At 34.1% G+C, this 22,650-nt stretch overlaps 1 protein-coding gene across 1 annotated transcript in view; it reads left to right on the forward strand.

Moving 5' to 3' along the window:
• The window catches only part of LOC100313713 (pumilio-like protein), a 41,530-nt gene that overhangs the window by 8,250 nt on the left and 10,630 nt on the right, over positions 1-22,650 (forward strand). The window contains 1 exon segment of the mRNA NM_001168168.1: positions 231-317. Within this exon segment, the coding sequence (NP_001161640.1) occupies positions 231-317 (87 nt within the window).

Raw genomic sequence — 22,650 nt, forward strand, 5'->3', positions numbered from 1 at the left:
CGACGACGACTGCCCTTTAAGTTTGATGGTTGTTGAAAAAATGTCAGCGGTCTACAAATCTAGGTACTGTAGTAAATCGTGCTGTGTGTAAAGTTCGGCGGGAGTAGTATTAGACCAAAAATTAAAAAAACAACCTCTGTTTTCATTTGATGGGAAAAGGTTCCTTATCGTATTAATGGTTTCCAACTGAAGTCAGTTTCTTCAATTGTTTTTTTCTTTTGTCCACTCAGGTTCATAATGTGGATATGTCAAAAATGGCGAGTGATTTCCAGGCACTGGCGCTTGAGACAGGCAGCAGTACACGGTCAATGGATGAGGTAAGTTGTTTAATCAATTGTATGGGAAAAATAGTTCTGAAGTGTCAATTTCTCTATTTCCCTAGATTAATAGACTCTTCTTTCATAGAAATGGGTAGGTCAGCTTTCACAAATAAATCATTTGATGTACCAGCCTTGACCTCAATTTTTTTTGAAAAAAGATTGGTGTGTAATCTGACCTCTTAAATGTACAGTGGGCATTCAGTTCTAAGATTGATTTTCAAACCGATTTAAAAATGGATAATTGAGTCTTACTGGAATGTTGCAAACATCTACTTATTTTACCTGTTGAGAAAAAGACCAGGCGTATTCCGTAATAGTTCAATAATAATTAATTTTTATCCCACTTTTTTTGCTTTATGGGTAACCAGGGAAACGAAATTTATAGGTTAGGCTAAGCAAGCAATGCCCAAATTGCTCTAATTTTTATGTAAGAATAGAGCAAATATGGTATTATGCTTCTGGGAATTGTGATTATCCAAACTGTCTGTCGCATTGATGTAAGCTTTTTCTCAGAAATTAAAAAAAAAAGAAAAAAAATCCAAGAAATGAAAAGCATGATTTTAAATACCAAAAACAAGACAAAACATCACATACATGCATGCATTGATTTTAAAAATCAATTCAACCAGAAATGCCTTTTTGTGGGGTCTAACCTAATCCCTGACTTGCCATCTATTTATTAGAGTATAACGGTAAGCAATATACTTAATCCGCTTGTAAGCAGTGTAATGGATCCATATGTGATAATTCTGGCGCTTTAAATTATTAAAAATTTTTGTAAAAACTTGGTTGTCATGTCACTTTAACAATTAATTTTTCTTTAATGGTCACTAAAATAACTTTGTAAATCTGGTTTGCGAACGTGATGCAAACCATTGCAGGTCATCGGCATCTTAACCTCTGATGTTTATTCAGTGTTTATATGTTCTCATGACTGTGCATAACTATTTATTTACTTCCAACCTACTGTAGAATTCTTTATTTTCGCTATATTTACTGAAGGAATGATTCAGTGAAAATAAAATCTGGCAAATATATCATTTTCCTATATTTTACATTCAGCCTTATCAAAAATGAGTGAAAATAAATTCCATACAAAACGCCAAAAAAGTCTTTTCAGCGAAAATTAATTCCAGCTAAGTATTTTACAGTATGTGAATGTACACACGGAAAACTCACAAACATATAGCCTGTTGAATGCACATGTAACATCCCTAGAAATTGATGCAACTTAATTTTTACAAATCTTTTTGGAACTAATCTTTTGTTTACTTTATTGTTCAGTGTTAGTGAACATTGTTTGTGATGTTAAAATTTGTAATTTCTGGTTAAGATACAAGGAAGCCAAAATGGCTGACGGTTTACACGGATTAAAATTGTGTTAAAATGGATCTGTGAATAATCCCTCATTGGGAAATTTTATTTCTTGCTGCAATAGTAAAATAGAATTGTTTGCAACATTAATTATCATTCAGGCAAATTTCCTAAATTTCTGTCTGGAATTCTGTAATTCAAAAATAGAGATTCATCTTTTGAAAATGAATGTTCAAAATTCTTCTTGGGTTTACAATGAATCCTTTTAAATCTAGCTGTTGTGAAAAGGTTTAAATTTTTTGGTCAAATTGTTTTTTTGTTGTTGGTTTATAGGTCCCTTCAATGCCTTAAATTGGATATCCATGACTGTGAACATTATAAGTGATTTTATGCCACAATTATGATAATAAACTGTCCATGAAAGTTGAGAAAATAACAGGAAATGTACCACTGACAATGGTGCCTTGAGGTTTCCTGCAAATGAAGGAAACCTTACAGGTGTGAAATGAGCACAATATTGCAGTCAACTTCTCCATCAAATTGTTATCTTTAACCCTGCTCTTGTTGTTCCTATGTTCTTGTACATTGACTTGACCACATTAGGTTTAAAACTGAACATGTAAACCGAGCAATTTTATGTTTTGACATTTTCTCTGTAATTATACATGTACTAGAAGAGAAAGGGGTGTTATATTAAGCTTTCTAGTGATTCAGATGCTACCCAGACATCAGCAATTTGCTGGTATTTTTCCAAAATGTCCTATTTTCATGTAATTATTTTAAATGAGACAAAGGGCCATGTGTTTTCTGTTAAATTTACTGTTTTACACCAAAAACTATAAATGTCACATGATGGCAGTTGATATTTTGGACAAAATGTCCCAAGATAATTTTCAGGTAACTGAATTCCTGTCTCCTATTTGTGATGAGAATTAGTATTGTATCCTTTCGATGACCTCCCCTAGTCATGCTGTGATGTAATCTGCATGTTTATGTGGACACAGACAACATATTGTGAATAGCATTGGTAGCCTAAAAAAAAGAAATCATTTACTGCAATTATTTACATGACCTTGTGAACACACTAAGAGGATGGATACTTCTGCAAACCGAGCGAGCGATAATAGTATAATCTCTTCAACCCCAGTCAAATGGAAAAATCAACTGTTGTGGATGATTCCATTGTCTGAGGGGGTGGGTGGCAGTCTTATGGAGTTTTTATCTGTATGCTGTAGATTGTTCCATTGTCGGGGTGGGGGGGGGGGGTTCTAGTAGGACAACTTGATGCAACATCTGCAATGTAAACATTTTATTTTAGCTAATTAAGATAAACCATAATTATGATAATTAAAGATAGCACTAATTAATAGTAATCTAATTAAGATTCTGTTAATTCATGCGTTAATTTAAAATTCGCTGAAATAGCATGTAACTATTTCAATGTGTTTTATATTACTGTAAAATCTGTATTAGAAACCGCGGCTTCTATTAAAATGGTACAATGCAACAAAGGGGATGTGGCTTCTATTAGAGCATCTACACATATGAGAAATGGTGAATTTTTGGTTCTCAATTCTTCAAAAAGAATGCGTGCAACTTGTATTAGAGATGCGGCTTCTAATACAGATTTTACAGTACTTGCTTTTGGTTGTATTGTTATTGCTTTCGAGTGTTAAGAAATTATTGACTTAATTGTGTCTATTTGATTTTACTGTTTACTGTTTGACATTTGAAGTTAGTAATAATGAAACGCTGATTGCAGATGAAATATACTGCATTCTCACCAAAAAATGACACATGCTGATAATAATTTGCATAAAATTTACATACATAATTATTCCAAGCTAAAATTGTTGTGATTAACATTCCCGTTAGTCACATCCGTGGTTAGGATAATAGCCGTGGCAGTGTGAGATCAGTATAGTGGTGATAAAACGAAGCCACTGTGGCAGTAGTGAATGGTGAAATAGCCGTAGTTTAATTCCTGTTCAAATAAAGTAACCAAATAGTATAACAACATTTTTGGCCAGAAGCTCGACTTTTAGTGTCATGAGTTTGTTGTTCTTGCAATTGAGGTTTATTATAGTCCATTAGAATACCTCCAGAATGGAATGTTACTTTTGTAACGGCGTATGCTGCAGTTGTTTGAATGGTTGGTAAAGAAGCTGCCCCTTCATGACTATTGTAAAATGTATTCTTCCACAACATAGTTTTGTAAATAAAATTATCAGTTAATATAATTCATCAGGGATTTGATCAAGTACAGTATTCAATATTTATTTTGGTACATTTAATCCAAAATACTGATGAAATTAAACTGAAATTGTCAAAAAAATGTCGTCTAATTTTGAGTAAAATAACTTTAAAAAAAAAAAAGTAAACCCAACTTAATCTGAAAGTTCTTTCAATTGGTAATTCAAATGTGCATTTATTTTTAGCGAGGCTGGATAAAAAAAATAAAACGAAAATTTTTTTGTTATCATTTTACCTTTGCCACATCTGGCTCTGTATCATTTTGAACAGCAGCCTTTGCTGTAACTTCTGGTCACTGATCTGACCTACAACGCAAGACAAAATAGTGTCTGACAATGGAACTCTGTTTGACACAAGTTTTCTCAATACTGGCTTGGGGTTTTGTTATTTATACCTCATCTCATTTTGGTCGTGGGAAATACTGTGCAAGGTGTTTAACTACAGTTTTCGCTCACACAAAAAACAATCAACCACCCTTAAACATACGTGCATAATGAGCTTTTCCGCTGCCGAAAAAAAAATGTCATGTTATTCTTTTCGAGGTTGGACTTTAACCCTTATCCTGCCAGCCACATGTGCTTTTACATTGGCTTGACCAAATGAGGGCTAATCTGAGGACATCGGTTGACAAGTGTTTTGATCGATTGTACTCCTATTTAATTTGTATATATATTCATTAAACATGGTTAATCATAGATTTGTCAGTCTCGCAGTGATCTGATCTATTTCACAGTGGACTCCCTTCTGAAATAACCATGCGACTGAATAAAATCCTTTTAAACGCTTCAAAAGTGTAATTTTAATAAATTAATGCTTGAAATTTCCCATTTCAGAGTGCATGTAATATTTGCAATTGGGATGAAAATATTTGAATTTTGGCCTTAATTTTCCAAACAATCGTATATATATCAATTGACCATTTAATGAATTGCTAATTGCATCCCAAATTATTTAAAAATACGGGCTTGTTTAATTAGCTCTGTTTAATTATCAGGAAAAAATATAGGATGGATTTTTTTTTTTCGATTTTTTTTCAGGTTTTATTTTTTTTTATTTTCTCTCCTGCAGTTACAAAGAAAATCTTGCAATATATAAATCTCCTATTAATCTCTTGATGAAATTTTATATCAGTACCGCTTTTCTGGTTCTGCTTATTTTATGAGATTTAACATTTCCACGATTGTGTTCTTTGTTCAGTAATGTGTCTGAAAGTGTTGACAAGCCATAAATCCAGACAACTCATAAATCCAAGTCATGACTCCAGCTTGTATTTGTGAAAGGAGTTCGCGAGTAGCATAGCAAAGTATATTGTATTACCTCGTTTGGCTTGCTCGAGTGCATCACTCCTGTGCGTACATTGACCATACACAACTACTGTTCACAATTAAACCTGAGATTTGAAAAAACAGAACAATGAAATTATGCACACTTCTCAGTTTTGCCAGTGCATTTTTTCCTCCCATGTTGTCTTACCTGTACATTGCCCATATTTTTCCGCCCACAACACCTAGTCTGAAATTTTTTTTCTATAGTGTGCATCTATCAATCTCAAAGTAGACTTTGACTAAGATTGAATTAAATTGCAAATGATCTGTAATGCTTATTCTGTGTTTAGAAATTATTGAAAGTTAATGCTTTCCAAAGTTTCAAGAATTTGTGCGCCTCGGATTTTTGTCGCCTTTTTAGATGCATTGATTTGCAGAGGAAAAATTAAATTCAACATGATGCAGATATTGATACGAGAAAGTATCAATTACATAAAAACAGAATTATAGTGCTTCTTTTCAAACCCACGTTAACAGTTTCCTGCACAAAGTAATTGATCATCTATATACATATGTATTACAGGGGCTGTGAAATCAAACTGGCCAGCCAAATTATTTGTTGACCCCCTGCTGCTTTCATATTGTATATAATTGGATGGTCAAAAATGCTAGTTGTGTAGTCATTAATCATACTATATTTTAACTCTGCATTAATTATTGCTTATTAAGTTAAACTTACTTGTTACTAATTTTGGCTCATTATTTATTTTTTATAGTAAATATTGAGATATTTATTTCACTTTCAGGATTTTTTCCCCCCCAGTGTTTTTCAGTTTAAATGAAAGTATAATTGTTTGCGACATTCTCTCTGCTGTCTTCAGTCAGCATAGCATGTCCTGGTGATTTGCGTTTCATAATCTTGTTAGTAGTGCATGTACCTGTGTGAATGACATGCGCGTGTACAGTCGAAATGTATTAATTATACAGATTACAATAAATAGTATTTTTTGGTATATATGCGATTCTATTGGAACTGTGTTATTTAAAATAAATAAATATTGTTACACAATTTAATCTTCTGTTTGATAAAACTATTTATGTATGATTATAAAAAAGCACAATATTGAAAGTTTGTCGTTATCATTGAAAGTTCATTTTGATGGTAACCTTAGTCTGACCTGTACCGGTAATTGCCCTTCAGGCCTGGATGGTTCTCTCGCCGCCGTAGACGAACTGAAATGTACGTGCATGATTTGGTTTACTTTGACAATGAATTGTTAGATGCTATTTTAAGGCATCTATTGCTGGAAGACTCCATTATTCTCACTGAATCATCCACTTTGACAATGAATTGTTAGATGCTATTTTAACGCATCTATTGCTGGAAGACTCAATTATTCTCACTGAATCATCCCTGCAGCGAAAATGAGTATTTTACAGTATTTGGAACATAACAAAGAGCTGCCTTACACCAAGGTGAAATGGTCCTTGACTATCTAAATATATAGTTTTTGACCCTTGACCTAATTTGTGTCGTAAACAAAAGGCAATAGTATTTGCTGGCATCTTGGTGGGTTTCTTGATTAAGGTTCTAGCATCTTAGGGGGATCAGCAAGAAAACAGGATTTTAAAATTTACTATAAATTTGGCCACTTGTGAAATTAAAATTTCCTATGCTCATAAGACTCCTTACTTGGTTTCCACAGCTAATTCCATCTTACAGAATTTATGGAATGTCTTGTTTTCTCCCATTTTTGATTGAACATTACATACTTTCTACAGTGTTTTAGCAGAATTTGAAAAAGCCGTGCATGATGGGATTTTTGTAGCAAAACCACCAGCACCAGAAACAAAATTATCGTAGAATACTTTATTTTAGCTGAAATTAATTTTTTTCTTAAAAAACTTTTTAGGTGTTTTGTATGGAATTTATTTTCACTGATTTCTGACGAGTTGAATGTAAAATATAGGGAAAATGTATATTTGCGTTTTTTTTTTTAAGTCATTCCTTCAGTGAAAATAGCGAAAATTAATTCCAAGCAAAAATATAGTATTCTACAGTATGTTTATAGCTGTATTTATACGTTTTGCTTTTCAAAAAAATAAGAAAGGTGTGAATATAAATGTTTACCCTTTGTCTTTGATGCTCCTTGCACATGTTCAGGTGCATATTAATAATTCTGTAGTGTAAATATCCTATCAGAATTGTACTTTGCCTCCCAACAATTGTATAAATCATGGTGGGCCTTCACTGCTCATAGTACCTGTCAACACTTCCATTTTACCATCTATCAGGGTTTGCTTACCTGCGTTTATGTAAATTAGAGGTGTTTGTTTCTATTGTCAAAATCAGTAATAGTTTAACCTTTCAGTATTTAACAACAAATTTGATGTTTATATGTGCTTCAATTGAAGATGTGCTTTGAATAGAGAAAATAACGATATTCAGATCTGCCCAGGGAGTTGTGATTTGGTTTTTTTGACTCCCATGTGCGAAGCACAAAATGGGAGTCTTTGCAGTTAGTGTGTATGTGTGTATGTGTGTGTGTGTATGTGTGTATGTGTGTCCGACTGTTCCACTGCTATCTCAAGAACCATACATCGGTTTTTGATGAAACTTGGTGCATAGATGCTCTGGGCCAATGCGCAGATTTGATTAGGTTTTGGTAAAAATCCATGCTCGTTAATTACCTAATTTGCATGATAATTAGCTAATTTTTAGCTGTTCTATGACTGTTCCACTGATATCTAAAGAACCACTCATTGGATTTTGATGAAACTTGGTACATAGATGCTCTGAACATATGCGCAGATTTGATTAATTTTTGGTAAAAATCTGTGCCTATTAATTACCTAATTTGCATGATAATTAGCTATTTTTTAGTGGTTCCATGACTGTTCCACTGATATCTAAACAACCACTCATTGGATTTTGATGAAACTTGGTACATAGATGCTCTGAACTAATGCTAGGTTTTGATTAGTTTTTGGTAATAATCCGTGGATACTAATTACCTAATTTGCATAATGATTAGTCAATTTTCGGTTTTTCCACTGATATCTCAAGTACTAATCATCACATTTCAATGAAACTTGGTACATAGATGTCATACGACACTGCACAGACCTGATAGTTTTTTATGGTAATATCAGTACATATTAATTACCTAATTTGCATAATTAATTAATTTTCAGCATTTGATATAAGTAGTTAGCATTACATTTCAATGAAACTTGGTACTTACATACTCAAGGACTATGCAGAGATTGATTGTTTTCGATAAATATTTGTGCATATTAATCACCTAATTTGCATAATTAGTTAATTTTCAGCTTTTCCACGGGTATCTCAAGTACTAATCATCGCATTTCAATGAAACTTGGTACATAGATCCTTTAGGACTATGCAGAGACCTGATTAGTTTTAGGGTAAATAATTGTGCATATTAATTACCTAATTTGCATAATTAATTTTCAGCTTTTCTACTGATATCTAAAGTACTAATCATCACATTTCAATGAATCTAGAATTATGCAGACCCAATTAGTTTCTGGTAAATATTTGTGCATATTAATCACCTAATTTGCATAATTAACCAACTTTCACACTGATATCTCAGGTACTATACATCACATATCAATGAATGTACATGGATGCTGTAGGACAACAGACAGACCTGAATAATTGTGGGTTAAAATCTGTACATATTGATTACCTAATTTGCATAATTAACCAATTTTAAGCTTTCACACTGATATCTAAAGTACCGTAAAAACTCCAAAATTTCGACCGGTTTTAAATAATTGGTGTTAGAAATGTGACGTGTTTTTAGAGTCAAAATTAAGGTGCATTTTCGGACGGTCGAATTTTTCAGAATAGAAATCAGCAAATGAAAAAATGGGGATGATAGACAGTGTGCTTCATTAGTTTTTAAAAAATGCAATGTCCGTCAATTGACGTAAACTTCCTCATGTTTCACGGTAAAAGCAAAGGTCGTGGACGAGTTGTAACTCAAAATCTAAACAAAGTCATCAATCAGTGAGTATTATGACAAGCAAAACAAAACATCAAGACGCGAAGAGGTCAGCACAAAACTAATAGGTCAAAAGACAAAGCTGTCTCGCACTACCTAGGAAAACTTGCGAATGTTCGAAGTACAGGTACCCATTGGACAAAAGATACATGGAAGTTTAGCAAACGATCTCCCCGACCCAGTGCAATGTATCCGGTTAGAATCAAAGCTCACGTGCCCCTAGCCCTGCGTACAGTGCTGTGTGTACGAGGACACGTTCGGTTGATAGATGTCCCCACCACAGCCCTGCGTACCTCCATAGACAAAGTCCGGGACTTTGAAAAATATAATTGTTTTAATGAAATAACATGCCCAGGTACCAAAAATGATGATCGATCACCAGATATATCCAGAACTCCCAGTTCGGAGTCCAATTGTGGATGGAATCGGCTACTTTGCCCTAAAAACAAACACATTCTCTTGAGTGAATGAAATTAAAAATGGCGGTGTTTGGTGGATAATTCCTCCGGTATCAACGCGTTTACATTTTGTCCGTCTTTACTAGTCGCTTTTTAAAGACATTTCAAGTTTCAGATAACTTTGTAATGGTTGTTACAGATAACTATCGTCATTTCAACCGATTTCGGCTGGGAAACTACTTATTTTTAACTTGCGCACCAATTACGGTGCGCTCCCGGACTTTGTTTATGGAGGTACGCAGGGCTGTGGTGGGGACATCTAACAATCGAACGCGTCCCCGTACACACAGCACTGTACGCAGGGCTAACGTGTCCCTTATTTGAGGGACCAAATTCTGCCGTAAATTCGCCCTCGGATTAAAAAATAAAATGGGATTTAAGAAAATAAAATGGGACTTTTAAGGTGTATTTTGGCGTCATTTTTCGGACATTTCAATCAATCCTGCCGGCTAAAATAGAGTAAGTTTTACCGTAGTCATTGACGTCTGTCTATTCAAGAGTACACGTGTATGATTTTTATCGTGACTAGCGTGAGCGGGTAAGCTTCCTTTCGAGAATGAGCTGTTATCACTGTGAACAATGTTAAATTATTCTTCAGATGACCAGTTTATTTTTTAAAAACAACTAATTTTTTTATTTAAAAAAAATCATGCCGTTTTCGCATCAAAATCCAAGCCAAAATATCGTACTACAACATCAATCTCTTCCGCATTGCGTTCAATAACATTAACATATTTAAATAAGCTATGGTAATTTGAACACGTTGGCATCATCCAGCTTTTTGATTGGTTAATTAGCGATTTGACCTATTTGACCTAAGAGAACATGGCGGATATCCTACAGCATCAAACGTTTATACAAGACCGGAATCATTCGCTTACGATGAAACTAAGTTGACTTTTATTTGTATTTCATAACCATTCAACAAATTTATTTTGTGTACATTATTATAATCACTACTGAGTACAGTAATAATCAACAATTCAGAAACGCAGCATGCCGAGATTTTTGTGTTCGTTTTTATTTGAAACTTCGTTTATTTAGAATATATTTTCGTTACCAATAAAATAAAAATCTCTCAGTCAATCAGAAACCCGGATTCATGCCTTCGAGGAAGGTCCCGTTTGAACGCTCACATCGGGTTTTTAGCTCCGCTGTCGACTTTGTCGAGCGGAGCTTATCATATGAGTGATTGTCCGTCGTCGTCGTCCGTGTCAATGTTTTACTTTTTCGACTTCTTCTTGAAAACTACAAGCCTGAATGCTTTGATACTTGGTGTATATGTACCTTGGGTAGACCTCTCTTTTGTTTGTTCATTTCATGTTGATATCTTCAATTCTCTAATTTTGGTGAATATTTTTGTCATTTTGGGTAAAAAGTGATATTTTCGACTTCTTGTTAAAAACCGCAAGTGCAATTGCTTTGATATTACATATATAGGTACTACATGTGGACCTCTCTCAGATTTGTTCATTTTGTAATGATATCTTTAATTCTCTAATTTTGGTGAATATTTTTATCATTTTTGGTAAAAAGTGATATTTTCGACTTCTTGTTAAAAACCGCAAGTCCAATTGCTTTGATACTACATATATAGGTACTACATGTGAACCTCTCTCAGATTTGTTCATTTCGTGATGATATCTTCAATTCTCTAATTTTGGTGAATATTTTTGTAATTTTTGGTAAAAAGTGATATTTTCGACTTCTTGTTAAAAACCAATAGTTCAATTGCTTTGATATTACATATTTAGATACTACATGTAGACCTTTCTCAGATTTGTTCATTTCGTGATGGTATCTTCGATTCTATAATTTTGGTGAATATTTTTGTCATTTTTGGTAAAAAGTGATATTTTCGACTTCTTGTTAAAAACCGCAAGTCCAATTGCTTTGATACTACATATATAGGTACTACATGTGGACCTCTCTCAGATTTGTTCATTTTGTGATGGTATCTTCAATTCTCTAATTTTGGTGAATATTTTTGTAATTTTTGGTAAAAAGTGATATTTTCGACTTGTTAAAAACCAAAAGTTCAATTGCTTTGATATTACTATATAGATACTACATGTAGACCTTTCTTAGATTTGTTCATTTCGTGATGATATCTTCAATTCTCTAATTTTGGTGAATATTTTGGTCATTTTTGGTAGAAAGTGATATTTTCGACTTCTTGTTAAAAACTGTAAGTCCGATTGCTTTGATACTATACATATTGTTCATTTTCTAATGATGTCTTCAGTTCTTTAATTGAAATGTGCATTGCTAACAGCGGAGCTATCTCAGCCGATAGGCTGCTTGTTTTTCGTTTGGGGAAAAACTAAAACTGGTCGCAATTTTCGAATAAAAATGAGTCGGCAATTTTTAGTGGAGTCGAAAATTTGGAGGTAAATAAAACACCGAAACCCGGCAAATAAACAGGCAGTCGAATTTTTAGAGGGGTCGAAATTTTGGAGTTTTCACGGTACTAATTATTCCATTTCAATGAAACTTAGTACAAAGATGCTCTAGGACAATGTACAAACCTAATTAGTTTGGGGTAAAAATCTGTTCATATTAATTCCCTACTAAGCATAATAATTCATAATTTTTTGGTTCTAATCAAATTTCAATTAAACTTGGAGACATAGATTTTCTGTTACATTGCGCAGACCTCATTAGTTTTACACTCAAATCTGGTCATATTAATTTTCTGATTTGCATAATTAGTTTTCAGCTAAGTAATTTCGAATTATATTTAATGTGTTTCCAATACTCTCAGCACATGGGAGTTCTTTCTAAGCTTTCTTTGATTTTACTCTAGATTTGCTTATTTTCTTAGATGCACATGTACAATCTGATTCCTTTCAATGTCCGAGAGTCGTAAATATCGCTGACGCTAACGGGAATTCTGTACATTCCGTGGCAATAAAAACCAACAACACAAGTAGTCCTATGCTGTAAAAGATCAACAGTGATCGGTGACTGCTTGCCCGATTAGGGTGTTTTTTCGGCTGTATTCATTTATCATTTGACCTGACCACGTTTTACGAATTTTGCAACAAGTCTTCATTCACCCACCCATTCAATTAATTTATTTACTGTGTTTTGACCTAGAACATACTGAATGGCTTTATATACAGCCCTTTTAAAAAGTTTGCTCCTATAGTGTGTGTATGTAAATGAAAAGGCATGGTGTAAAATTTTACATTTACAACACCATTTTTTTCATTTCTTGTGGTAAATTGATTGCATTGGTTGAGATGAGTGCTGACGTGCATTGCATCCCGCCAACGAAATTATGTTTGTGGTTTTTAGACTACAGGATGCAGATGTGTGACCGTATTCTGATCTATTCTGCGACACACTCGCCGCGTCAGTGGTCGAACATTTGTGTTGAACCTCAGGTTGGATTTGAACTTGGGGCTACAGATCATAAGTATGCTACAAAAGAATGCAATATTTTACAAGTCAATGACTTGGTGTCATAAAAATCACTGAAATTGTCACTGTAGCCAACAATTTGTACGCTTTTCTGCGACTTATGAAATTTGCATAATTTGTTTCGTACAATAGTAAGCATATTAATCAGTATGCATGTTTCAACATTTTTATGAACAATATAAATTGTGTGTACTTTAACATTGAATATTTTGTGCATCGATGAATAATTTGTGAATGATTAGATCAGTAAATCAGGCACTGATTGACAGAAATCAATTATTTTTAGTACCTGATGTGACTTGTTGCTACGAGTGACGTCATGACGCTCAACCAGCTTAATGAATAAGTGATAACTTCATCACATGATTGAATTCTGCTTCTCAGTAAGACTCGAGAATTGCACTTTTCCAGTTTGCGAAATTGCACGCTTATTTATTCACATGACGTCTAAACACTTCGATAGGAGTACATTAAAGTGTGCATAATTATCACATGACTATGTTGCCTATTTCCATAGTTGACATGTATTTTGAAATATTGCTGTTGACATGTGTTAAATGTCCCAATATTCACGTTACTTGTCATTCAATTTTATGCATATTTTATCACGACTGTATTTTCTCTGTTCAAAGCGCATCTCCACTCGAAGCGCTCATAAACCCTAACCGTTTATATAATGAAAAACATGTCTTTTCAGTTAGCATTTCATTTTAGCTAATTTAGCTAACCTGTAATTTTTCTAATTCAAGATGTCGCTATTAAATTTAGAGTAAAGTATATTCTCACAATGAGATTGTTGGTATTTTAGCTAAATTAAGATTTTGTTAATTCATGTATTTATTCAAATTCGCTAAAATGGCATGTAGCTATTTCAATGCGTTTTGCAGTATTTAAAACCATTTCAATGGCATGTAATTTCTCAGAATTTTAAGTTCTCAACGTGGCAGGGAAATGATGAGCTGTCATTCTACAAGTTCACTTGGATTTAATTAAGAGGTTTGTACTCGTCAGCAAAAATAACGAACTTGAAAATTAGTGAATAATTATTCATCATATGGAGCATATGTTATATTGTATCTTCTAAAATTATTTTCTCGATATTTTCAGTAATAAACGATCCCTATCATGGACGGTCAGGATTGAGAAAACTTTTGAAAATCTGCAAAATTATGAAATGTTAAATATATTATCTTGCAAGGGCAAGCCTTACTGACGACCTCTCACTGATGATTTTATGTGTCAGTTTCCGTATTAGTATGTCTTCTGCGTCATAATTGTCTACATCTCCCCCCTCCATGTGACTGATTTCAAAGAAAGGGCCACTACTGGACCCATGATTTTTAGTCCCCGTTCGGACGCAGTCCGAAAACGGGGACTTATGTTTTGCCCTGTGTGCGTCCGTGCGTCCGTGCGTCCGTGATCACCTGTATCTTGAACATGCATGGACCGATTAAGTTCAAACTTCACTCATACATCACACCTTATATGGGACATATGCACATGCATTTTTTTCATGATCCGATTAACGATAGCCGAATAGCGGCCATTTTAAGGCCGAAAATGCATCAAAATCGCACATTTTCACCATTCCGGACCCGGATCTCAGTTATGCATGGACGGATTTTGTTCAAATTTGGTACATACATTAAACATAATAGGACCTTGATGCACGTCATTTTTTTTTTTGGATCGGGTTCGAAATGGCCGACTGGCGGCCATTTTGTTTTAAAGAATTCAGTTCTGGATCCGTATCCGAGACATGTCTGGATTGATCAAGTTCAAACTTCACACACACAAGGTACATCATATCACAAATATGTATGTGCATTTGTTTCATGATCTCATTAACGATAGCCAAATAGCGGCCATTTTAAGGCCGAAAATGCATCAAAATCGCACATTTTCACAATTCCGGACCCGGATCTCAGTTATGCATGGACGGATTTTGTTCAAATTTGGTACATACATTAAACATAATAGGACCTTGATGCACGTCATTTTTTTTTGTGGATCGGGTTCGAAATGGCCGACTGGCGGCCATTTTGTTTTAAAGAATTCAGTTCTGGATCCGTATCTGAGACATGCTTGGATTGATCGAGTTCAAACTTCACACACACAAGGTACATCATGTCACAAATATGTATGTGCATTTGTTTCATGATCTCATTAACGATAGCCAAATGGCGGTCGCTTTAAGGCCGAAAATGCATTGAAATCGCACATTTTCACCATTCCGGACCCGGATCTCAGTTATGCATGGACGGATTTCATTCAAATTTGGTACATACATTAAACATAATAGGATCTTGATGCAAGTCATTTTTTTTTCGGATCAAGTTCGAAATAGCCGACTGGCGGCCATTTTGTTTTAAAGAATTCAGTTCTGGATCCGTATCCGAGACATGTCTGGATTGATCAAGTTCAAACTTCACACACACAAGGTACATCATGTCACAAATATGTATGTGCATTTGTTTCATGATCTCATTAACGATAGCCAAATGGGGGCCGCTTTAAGGCCGAAAATGCATTGAAATCGCACATTTTCACCATTCCGGACCCGTATCTCAGTTATGCATGGATGGATTTTGTTCAAATTTGGTACATACATTAAACATAATAGGACCTTGATGCACGTCTTTTTTTTTTTTCGGATCAAATTCGAAATGGCCGACTGGCGGCCATTTTGTTAAAAAATTCAGTTCTGGATTGATCAAGTTCAAACTTCACACACACATGGTACATCATGTCACAAATAGATATGTGCATTTGTTTCATGATCTGCTTAACAATAGCGGAATGATGGCCATTTTAAGGCCGAAAATGCATCAAAATCACATATTTTCACAATTCCAGAACCGGATCTCAGTCATGCATGGATGGATTTTGTTCAGATTTAGCACAATGTGTTGTACATATGCAGGTGCATTTCGGTCATGATCTGCTTTGAATGTATATGTCACTCAAATATGAACGGAACGGGGACGTGTCATTGACAATGACTTGTCACATTTGGTTTTATCTGATAAATTGTTAGCCTTGCTTTTGTGTTCTAAAACGCTTATTTTGTTTAGATGTGGTCATCTTTCTGTGTTCAAAATCACAGCTATTACATCATATTGATTTGTACATTGTTAGTTTTGCGATATAAATCATTAACTTGTGTAATTCAATTTCTGGTTTCCAGTCAGATACCATTTGATCACGTAAAATATTGAAAGATTTTCACTCCTAAAATACTCTGCTCATACTATAAACAGTTTTATGTTAGTTTCCCGGAATTGCCGTGATTGACGTACGTTCCGGAGGACACTATTCCCAGAAAGGTTATGTTGATTCCCTGAAACCATCTCGGTGAAATGTTCACTGTTAGCAAAATGAAAGGATACAATTTGTTCAGCAATTTGCATAGTCTCTATGAATAAATAAATGACTGAGCAACTAAAAAGTGTGTAATAGATATAATTGTCTACTCTTGGGCATCTGGGTATCATACAACTAAACAACAAACTGGTGGTGATATTCTCACCAAAATTATGTTAATTTAAAACTACAACTTTCTAAGCATTGTAAATTTAAATGTACAATGTCATCGCAGAACAAATCAATCACTCATTCGTTTTTTTCACCTACGTGTTTCACCGTGCTTTACTCGGCGCATGAAAGTCCTATGTATTACCTAGAGATGAAAAGCGTGACGTCACTCCGCGGCAGACAATTTGTAGCAATTTTGGGTTAAAAATGAATCTAAGTGCACACCATTGTACATCAAGATTTTCTTCAGTCTTTCAAAGTCGCAGGGAATAATTTGGACAACATTTTCTGTTTGGAAATTCTACGATAGCTAGCTGGATCTTAAATCTTCACATGATTTATTATTCTGGCAATATCTAAATACCCAATTGCGCCGATATATAGTTAGAATATTATGATTGGTGTTCCATTGTCTGATGATGGAGGGTTTGTATAAAGGTCAATATATCTCTGTCTAGACACCACTCGGGGAACTTAAAACAGGTAACTTGATTCTGTGAGTCTACATTTACAAGCATTGACAGACACAGAAACTAGTTTAGTTGACTTGTGGTAAATTTAAAATACTTTACGTTCCTGAAAATTAACCAAATTTCTTGTAAGCCTAGTGGTGATAGCCGATAGTTTCCATGGCAATAATGGATAGTACATCAGGTTTGTGGACACATAGAATGTTGCAAATGTGCAAGAATGAATGAATGAATGTCTCATTGTTTATTTCATGGAAGACATGTACAACTTTAAAAACACTGGTGAATGTTTGGGAAACAATTTTTTGTGAATTTCTAATAGAAAACTGTAGAATATAGTACATGTGTTGGTCGTCTGAGCTGTGCCTTGGTCTATTGCTAAATTTGATCCCCGTCTCGTGTGTACATTAATTTTTAAATAAGTACACTAAACAATTATTAATCTAGCTTTTCTTTTTTTAATTTGAAAGGTGAAAATAAAATCCAGGTGAAGGAAAATGATTTGCAGTATTTGCTGCAATATTTTCATTAATTTTTTTTTTCAAATTGACACAATTTCCCTATTAGTTTTTATCAAAAAGATTTTATAAATTGGGGAAGGGGGAGGGGGTTATTTTGTGAAAAGTATCAAGTGGACAAAGCCACTTGAAAGGTTGGATATGGATAGAGTAGACCGGAATTGGTACAAGTGGAGTTGTAATGCGTACATTCATAAAATTGCAAGGGGGTGAATATAAGTGTCTTTTCTCTCTCCATGACTCCCTCTTGCTTCTTTGTTCCCCTATCTGTCTATACCAGATAAATCTCCATACATGATTTTAGGATGACGAAATCTTCATACTGTAAAATACTTTATTTTAGCTCGAATTAATTTTCACTGAAAAGACATTTTTGGTGCTTTGTATAGAATTTATTTTCACCGATTTTTGACAAGTTGAATGTAAAACACTGTAAAGGGGGTAATTATTCAGTGGGTTTTAATTTTGCTTATTTCGCTGACTGAAAAAATGCGCTAAATTAAAACACAGTGAATATGTAAAATTAAGCATAGAACACATTATCTAAATGACAAAACCGTGAATTTAAAACCCACTGAATATGCCTGAAATGGTAAATCAGTGAAATTTAAACCCAGTGAAAATTAGTCATTTTACAGTATAGGAAAAAGGATATTTTCGCTGGATTTTATTTTCACTGAATCATTCCTGCTGCGAAAATAGCGAAAATTAATTCCAAGCGAAAATAAAGTATTTTACAGTACATGATAGTAGGATATGTCGAATTCGTCTCTCATGCGCAATGGTAATAATAACAGTGACGAGATATATAGCAACTGTATTAGAATGAGGTCAATTGGCGAACACTCAGACAATTGCTATACATTGGATATTACTTTAGCTGCTTATTACGTGATGTCTAGCATGCATTGCGTTGAATTATTAAACTGCCTCACCCATGTACGAGAAACAAGAGAAGTTGTTTTGCTGTCTGGAAAGTATAGATTCTGTAATATGTTTATAAGTTGTGAAAATCAATTCATTTCTTTGCAATCCTTTATAGAAAACTGAAGTCTTTTTTGATTATTTTTTGAAATGTCTAGTCTGTTATGAATGATACTGTTTGACTTGCATTAAAACTTGTGACAATCAAGCCCAAGGCATATGCAGATAACACTCTCCTCCGGGTTTGTCCATTTAAAAATATAAATACTGAACTACTGTGAAATAATTAATTTTTTTTGAAATTTAATTTCACTATTTTGATGTTTTGAGCAATTTCATTGTGTTAGCAGGAAAACAATGAGTTCTATTTTGTTTTTGACTCCCATGTGCGAAGCACAAAATGGGAGTCTTTGCAGTTAGTGTGTCTGTATGTGTGTATGTGTGTATGTGTGTGTGTATGTGTGTATGTGTGTCCGACTGTTCCACTGCTATCTCAAGAACCATACATCGGTTTTTGATGAAACTTGGTGCATAGATGCTCTGGGCCAATGCGCAGATTTGATTAGGTTTTGGTAAAAATCCATGCTCGTTAATTACCTAATTTGCATGATAATTAGCTAATTTTTAGCTGTTCTATGACTGTTCCACTGATATCTAAACAACCACTCATTGGATTTTGATGAAACTTGGTACATAGATGCTCTGAACTAATGCTAGGTTTTGATTAGTTTTTGGTAATAATCCGTGGATACTAATTACCTAATTTGCATAATGATTAGTCAATTTTCGGTTTTTCCACTGATATCTCAAGTACTAATCATCACATTTCAATGAAACTTGGTACATAGATGTCATACGACACTGCACAGACCTGATAGTTTTTATGGTAATATCAGTACATATTAATTACCTAATTTGCATAATTAATTAATTTTCAGCATTTGATATAAGTAGTTAGCATTACATTTCAATGAAACTTGGTACTTACATACTCAAGGACTATGCAGAGATTGATTGTTTTCGATAAATATTTGTGCATATTAATCACCTAATTTGCATAATTAGTTAATTTTTTCAGCTTTTCCACGGGTATCTCAAGTACTAATCATCGCATTTCAATGAAACTTGGTACATAGATCCTTTAGGACTATGCAGAGACCTGATTAGTTTTAGGGTAAATAATTGTGCATATTAATTACCTAATTTGCATAATTAATTTTCAGCTTTTCTACTGATATCTAAAGTACTAATCATCACATTTCAATGAATCTAGAATTATGCAGACCCAATTAGTTTCCGGTAAATATTTGTGCATATTAATCACCTAATTTGCATAATTAACCAACTTTCACACTGATATCTCAGGTACTATACATCACATATCAATGAATGTACATGGATGCTGTAGGACAATAGACAGACCTGAATAATTGCGGGTTAAAATCTGTACATATTAATTACCTAATTTGCATAATTAACCAATTTTAAGCTTTCACACTGATATCTAAAGTACCGTAAAAACTCCAAAATTTCGACCGGTTTTAAATACTAGTAATTGGTGTTAGATATGTGACGTGTTTTTAGAGTCAAAATTAAGGTGCATTTTCGGACGGTCGAATTTTTCAGAATAGAAATCAGCAAAAAAAAATGGGGATGATAGACAGTGTGCTTCATTAGTTTTTAAAAAATGCAATGTCCGTCAATTGACGTAAACTTCCTCATGTTTCACGGTAAAAGCAAAGGTCGTGGCCGAGTTGTAACTCAAAATCTAAACAAAGTCATCAATCAGTGAGTATTATGACAAGCAAAACAAAACATCAAGACGCGGAGAAGAGGTCAGCACAAAACTAATAGGTCAAAAGACAAAGCTGTCTCGCACTACCTAGGAAAACTTGCGAATGTTCGAAGTACAGGTACCCATTGGACAAAAGATACATGGAAGTTTAGCAAACGATCTCCCCGACCCAGTGCAATGTATCCGGTTAGAATCAAATCTCACGTGTCCCTTATTTGAGCACCGTACCGGTGATTTGAGGGACCAAATTCTGCCGTAAATTCGCCCTTGGATTAAAAAATATAATGGGATTTAAGAAAATAAAATGGGACTTTTAAGGTGTATTTTGGCGTCATTTTTCGGACATTTCAATCAATCCTGCCGGCTAAAATAGAGTCTAAGTTTTACCGTAGTCATTGACGTCTGTCTATTCAAGAGTACACGTGTATGATTTTTATCGTGACTAGCGTGAGCGGGTAAGCTTCCTTTCGAGAATGAGCTGTTATCACTGTGAACAATGTTAAATTATTCTTCAGATGACCAGTTTATTTTTTAAAAACAACTAATTTTTTTATTTAAAAAAAATCATGCCGTTTTCGCATCATCCAGCTTTTTGATTGGTTAATTAGCGATTTGACCTATTTGACCTAAGAGAACATGGCGGATATCCTACAGCATCAAACGTTTATACGAGACCGGAATCATTCGCTTACGATGAAACTAAGTTGACTTTTATTTGTATTTCATAACCATTCAACAAATTTATTTTGTGTACATTATTATAATCACTACTGAGTACAGTAATAATCAACAATTCAGAAACGCAGCATGCCGAGATTTTTGTGTTCGTTTTTATTTGAAACTTCGTTTATTTAGAATATATTTTCGTTACCAATAAAATAAAAATCTCTCAGTCAATCAGAAACCCGGATTCATGCCTTTGAGGAAGGTCCCGTTTGAACGCTCACATCGGTTTTTTTTTTCGTTTGGGGGAAAACTAAAACTGGTCGCAATTTTCGAATAAGAATGAGTCGGCAATTTTTAGTGGAGTCGAAAATTTGGAGGTAAATAAAACACCGAAACCCGGCAAATAAATAGGCGGTCGAATTTTTAGAGGGGTCGAAATTTTGGAGTTTTCGCGGTGCTAATTATTCCATTTCAATGAAACTTAGTACAAAGATGCTCTAGGACAATGTACAAACCTAATTAGTTTGGGGTAAAAATCTGTTCATATTAATTCCCTAATAAGCATAATAATTCATAATTTTTTGGTTCTAATCACATTTCAATTAAACTTGGAGACATAGATTTTCTGTTACATTGCGCAGACCTCATTAGTTTTACACTCAAATCTGGTCATATTAATTTTCTGATTTGCATAATTAGTTTTCAGCTAAGTAATTTCGAATTATATTTAATGTGTCTCCAATACTCTCAGCACATGGGAGTTCTTTCTAAGCTTTCTTTGATTATAAGTTCACATGGAAATTTCACTTATCAATGTAAATAGTGAAATTAAAAAGAATTACACTAATATAAATCTACATGGTACCATATTTGTTCTATTAAAGGTACATCCCCAATTTAATTGCACAGAAGCTAAAAGTTGTATTTCTTGTATGCTGGTGATGGGAATAAAAGAACTTTGACTATTACCCAATTTACTCTATTAAAAGTGCATCTTGAATAATTTTCAACTGTCATATTTCAAGAAAACGTGTTTCTGTGTCAAGTTCCTATCAAGTACAGGGACTAAACCCTGAGGCATATTTATTTGTAGTTGCTCCTTGTCAATGACATTGAAGGGAAAAGTTCTGATTTAATTCATGAATGGGGGTGTCTGTGCAGAGTAATGCACACCCAGATGAAATGCGATCTATTGGACATGTTAAGATTGGGGGTAGGTATTTAAAGGAACAAATAGCCACAGATTCTTATCTGCTTTCACTTGTGTTCAATGTGCCTGCTTTATCGCAATTAAAAGTAATTACATCTCATTGGATATTATCTTGAAATTTAATTTTGCAATAATCCAACCAAATTTCTTAGTTTTCTTGCATGTATTTCAGTGTCGTTGTGATAAGGTGTAGTTTTTGCAGATGCATGTTATCATTTTTCGGTAGTTTTTTTTTTTCTCTCATGATTTTTGGGTACTCTTTGTGTCACTACACGGTGCGAGATTGGGTTGTTTGTTTATAGACAGATTTTGTTTTTCCTCCTGTAAGTGATATTGTTTTTACCACTCTTGGCTTAGATTAGCTTAAAGCGATTGGTATTCCGACAGATTGCCCATTGTGTAAATTCCCCAATTTGCGTCAAATTTCGGATGAGTTTTAAAAAAAATTTCTTAATTTGTTGAT

This window comes from Saccoglossus kowalevskii, chromosome 14 (assembly GCF_978046115.1).
Source record: "Saccoglossus kowalevskii chromosome 14, keSacKowa6.1, whole genome shotgun sequence".
NCBI classification, from domain to species: domain Eukaryota; kingdom Metazoa; phylum Hemichordata; class Enteropneusta; family Harrimaniidae; genus Saccoglossus; species Saccoglossus kowalevskii.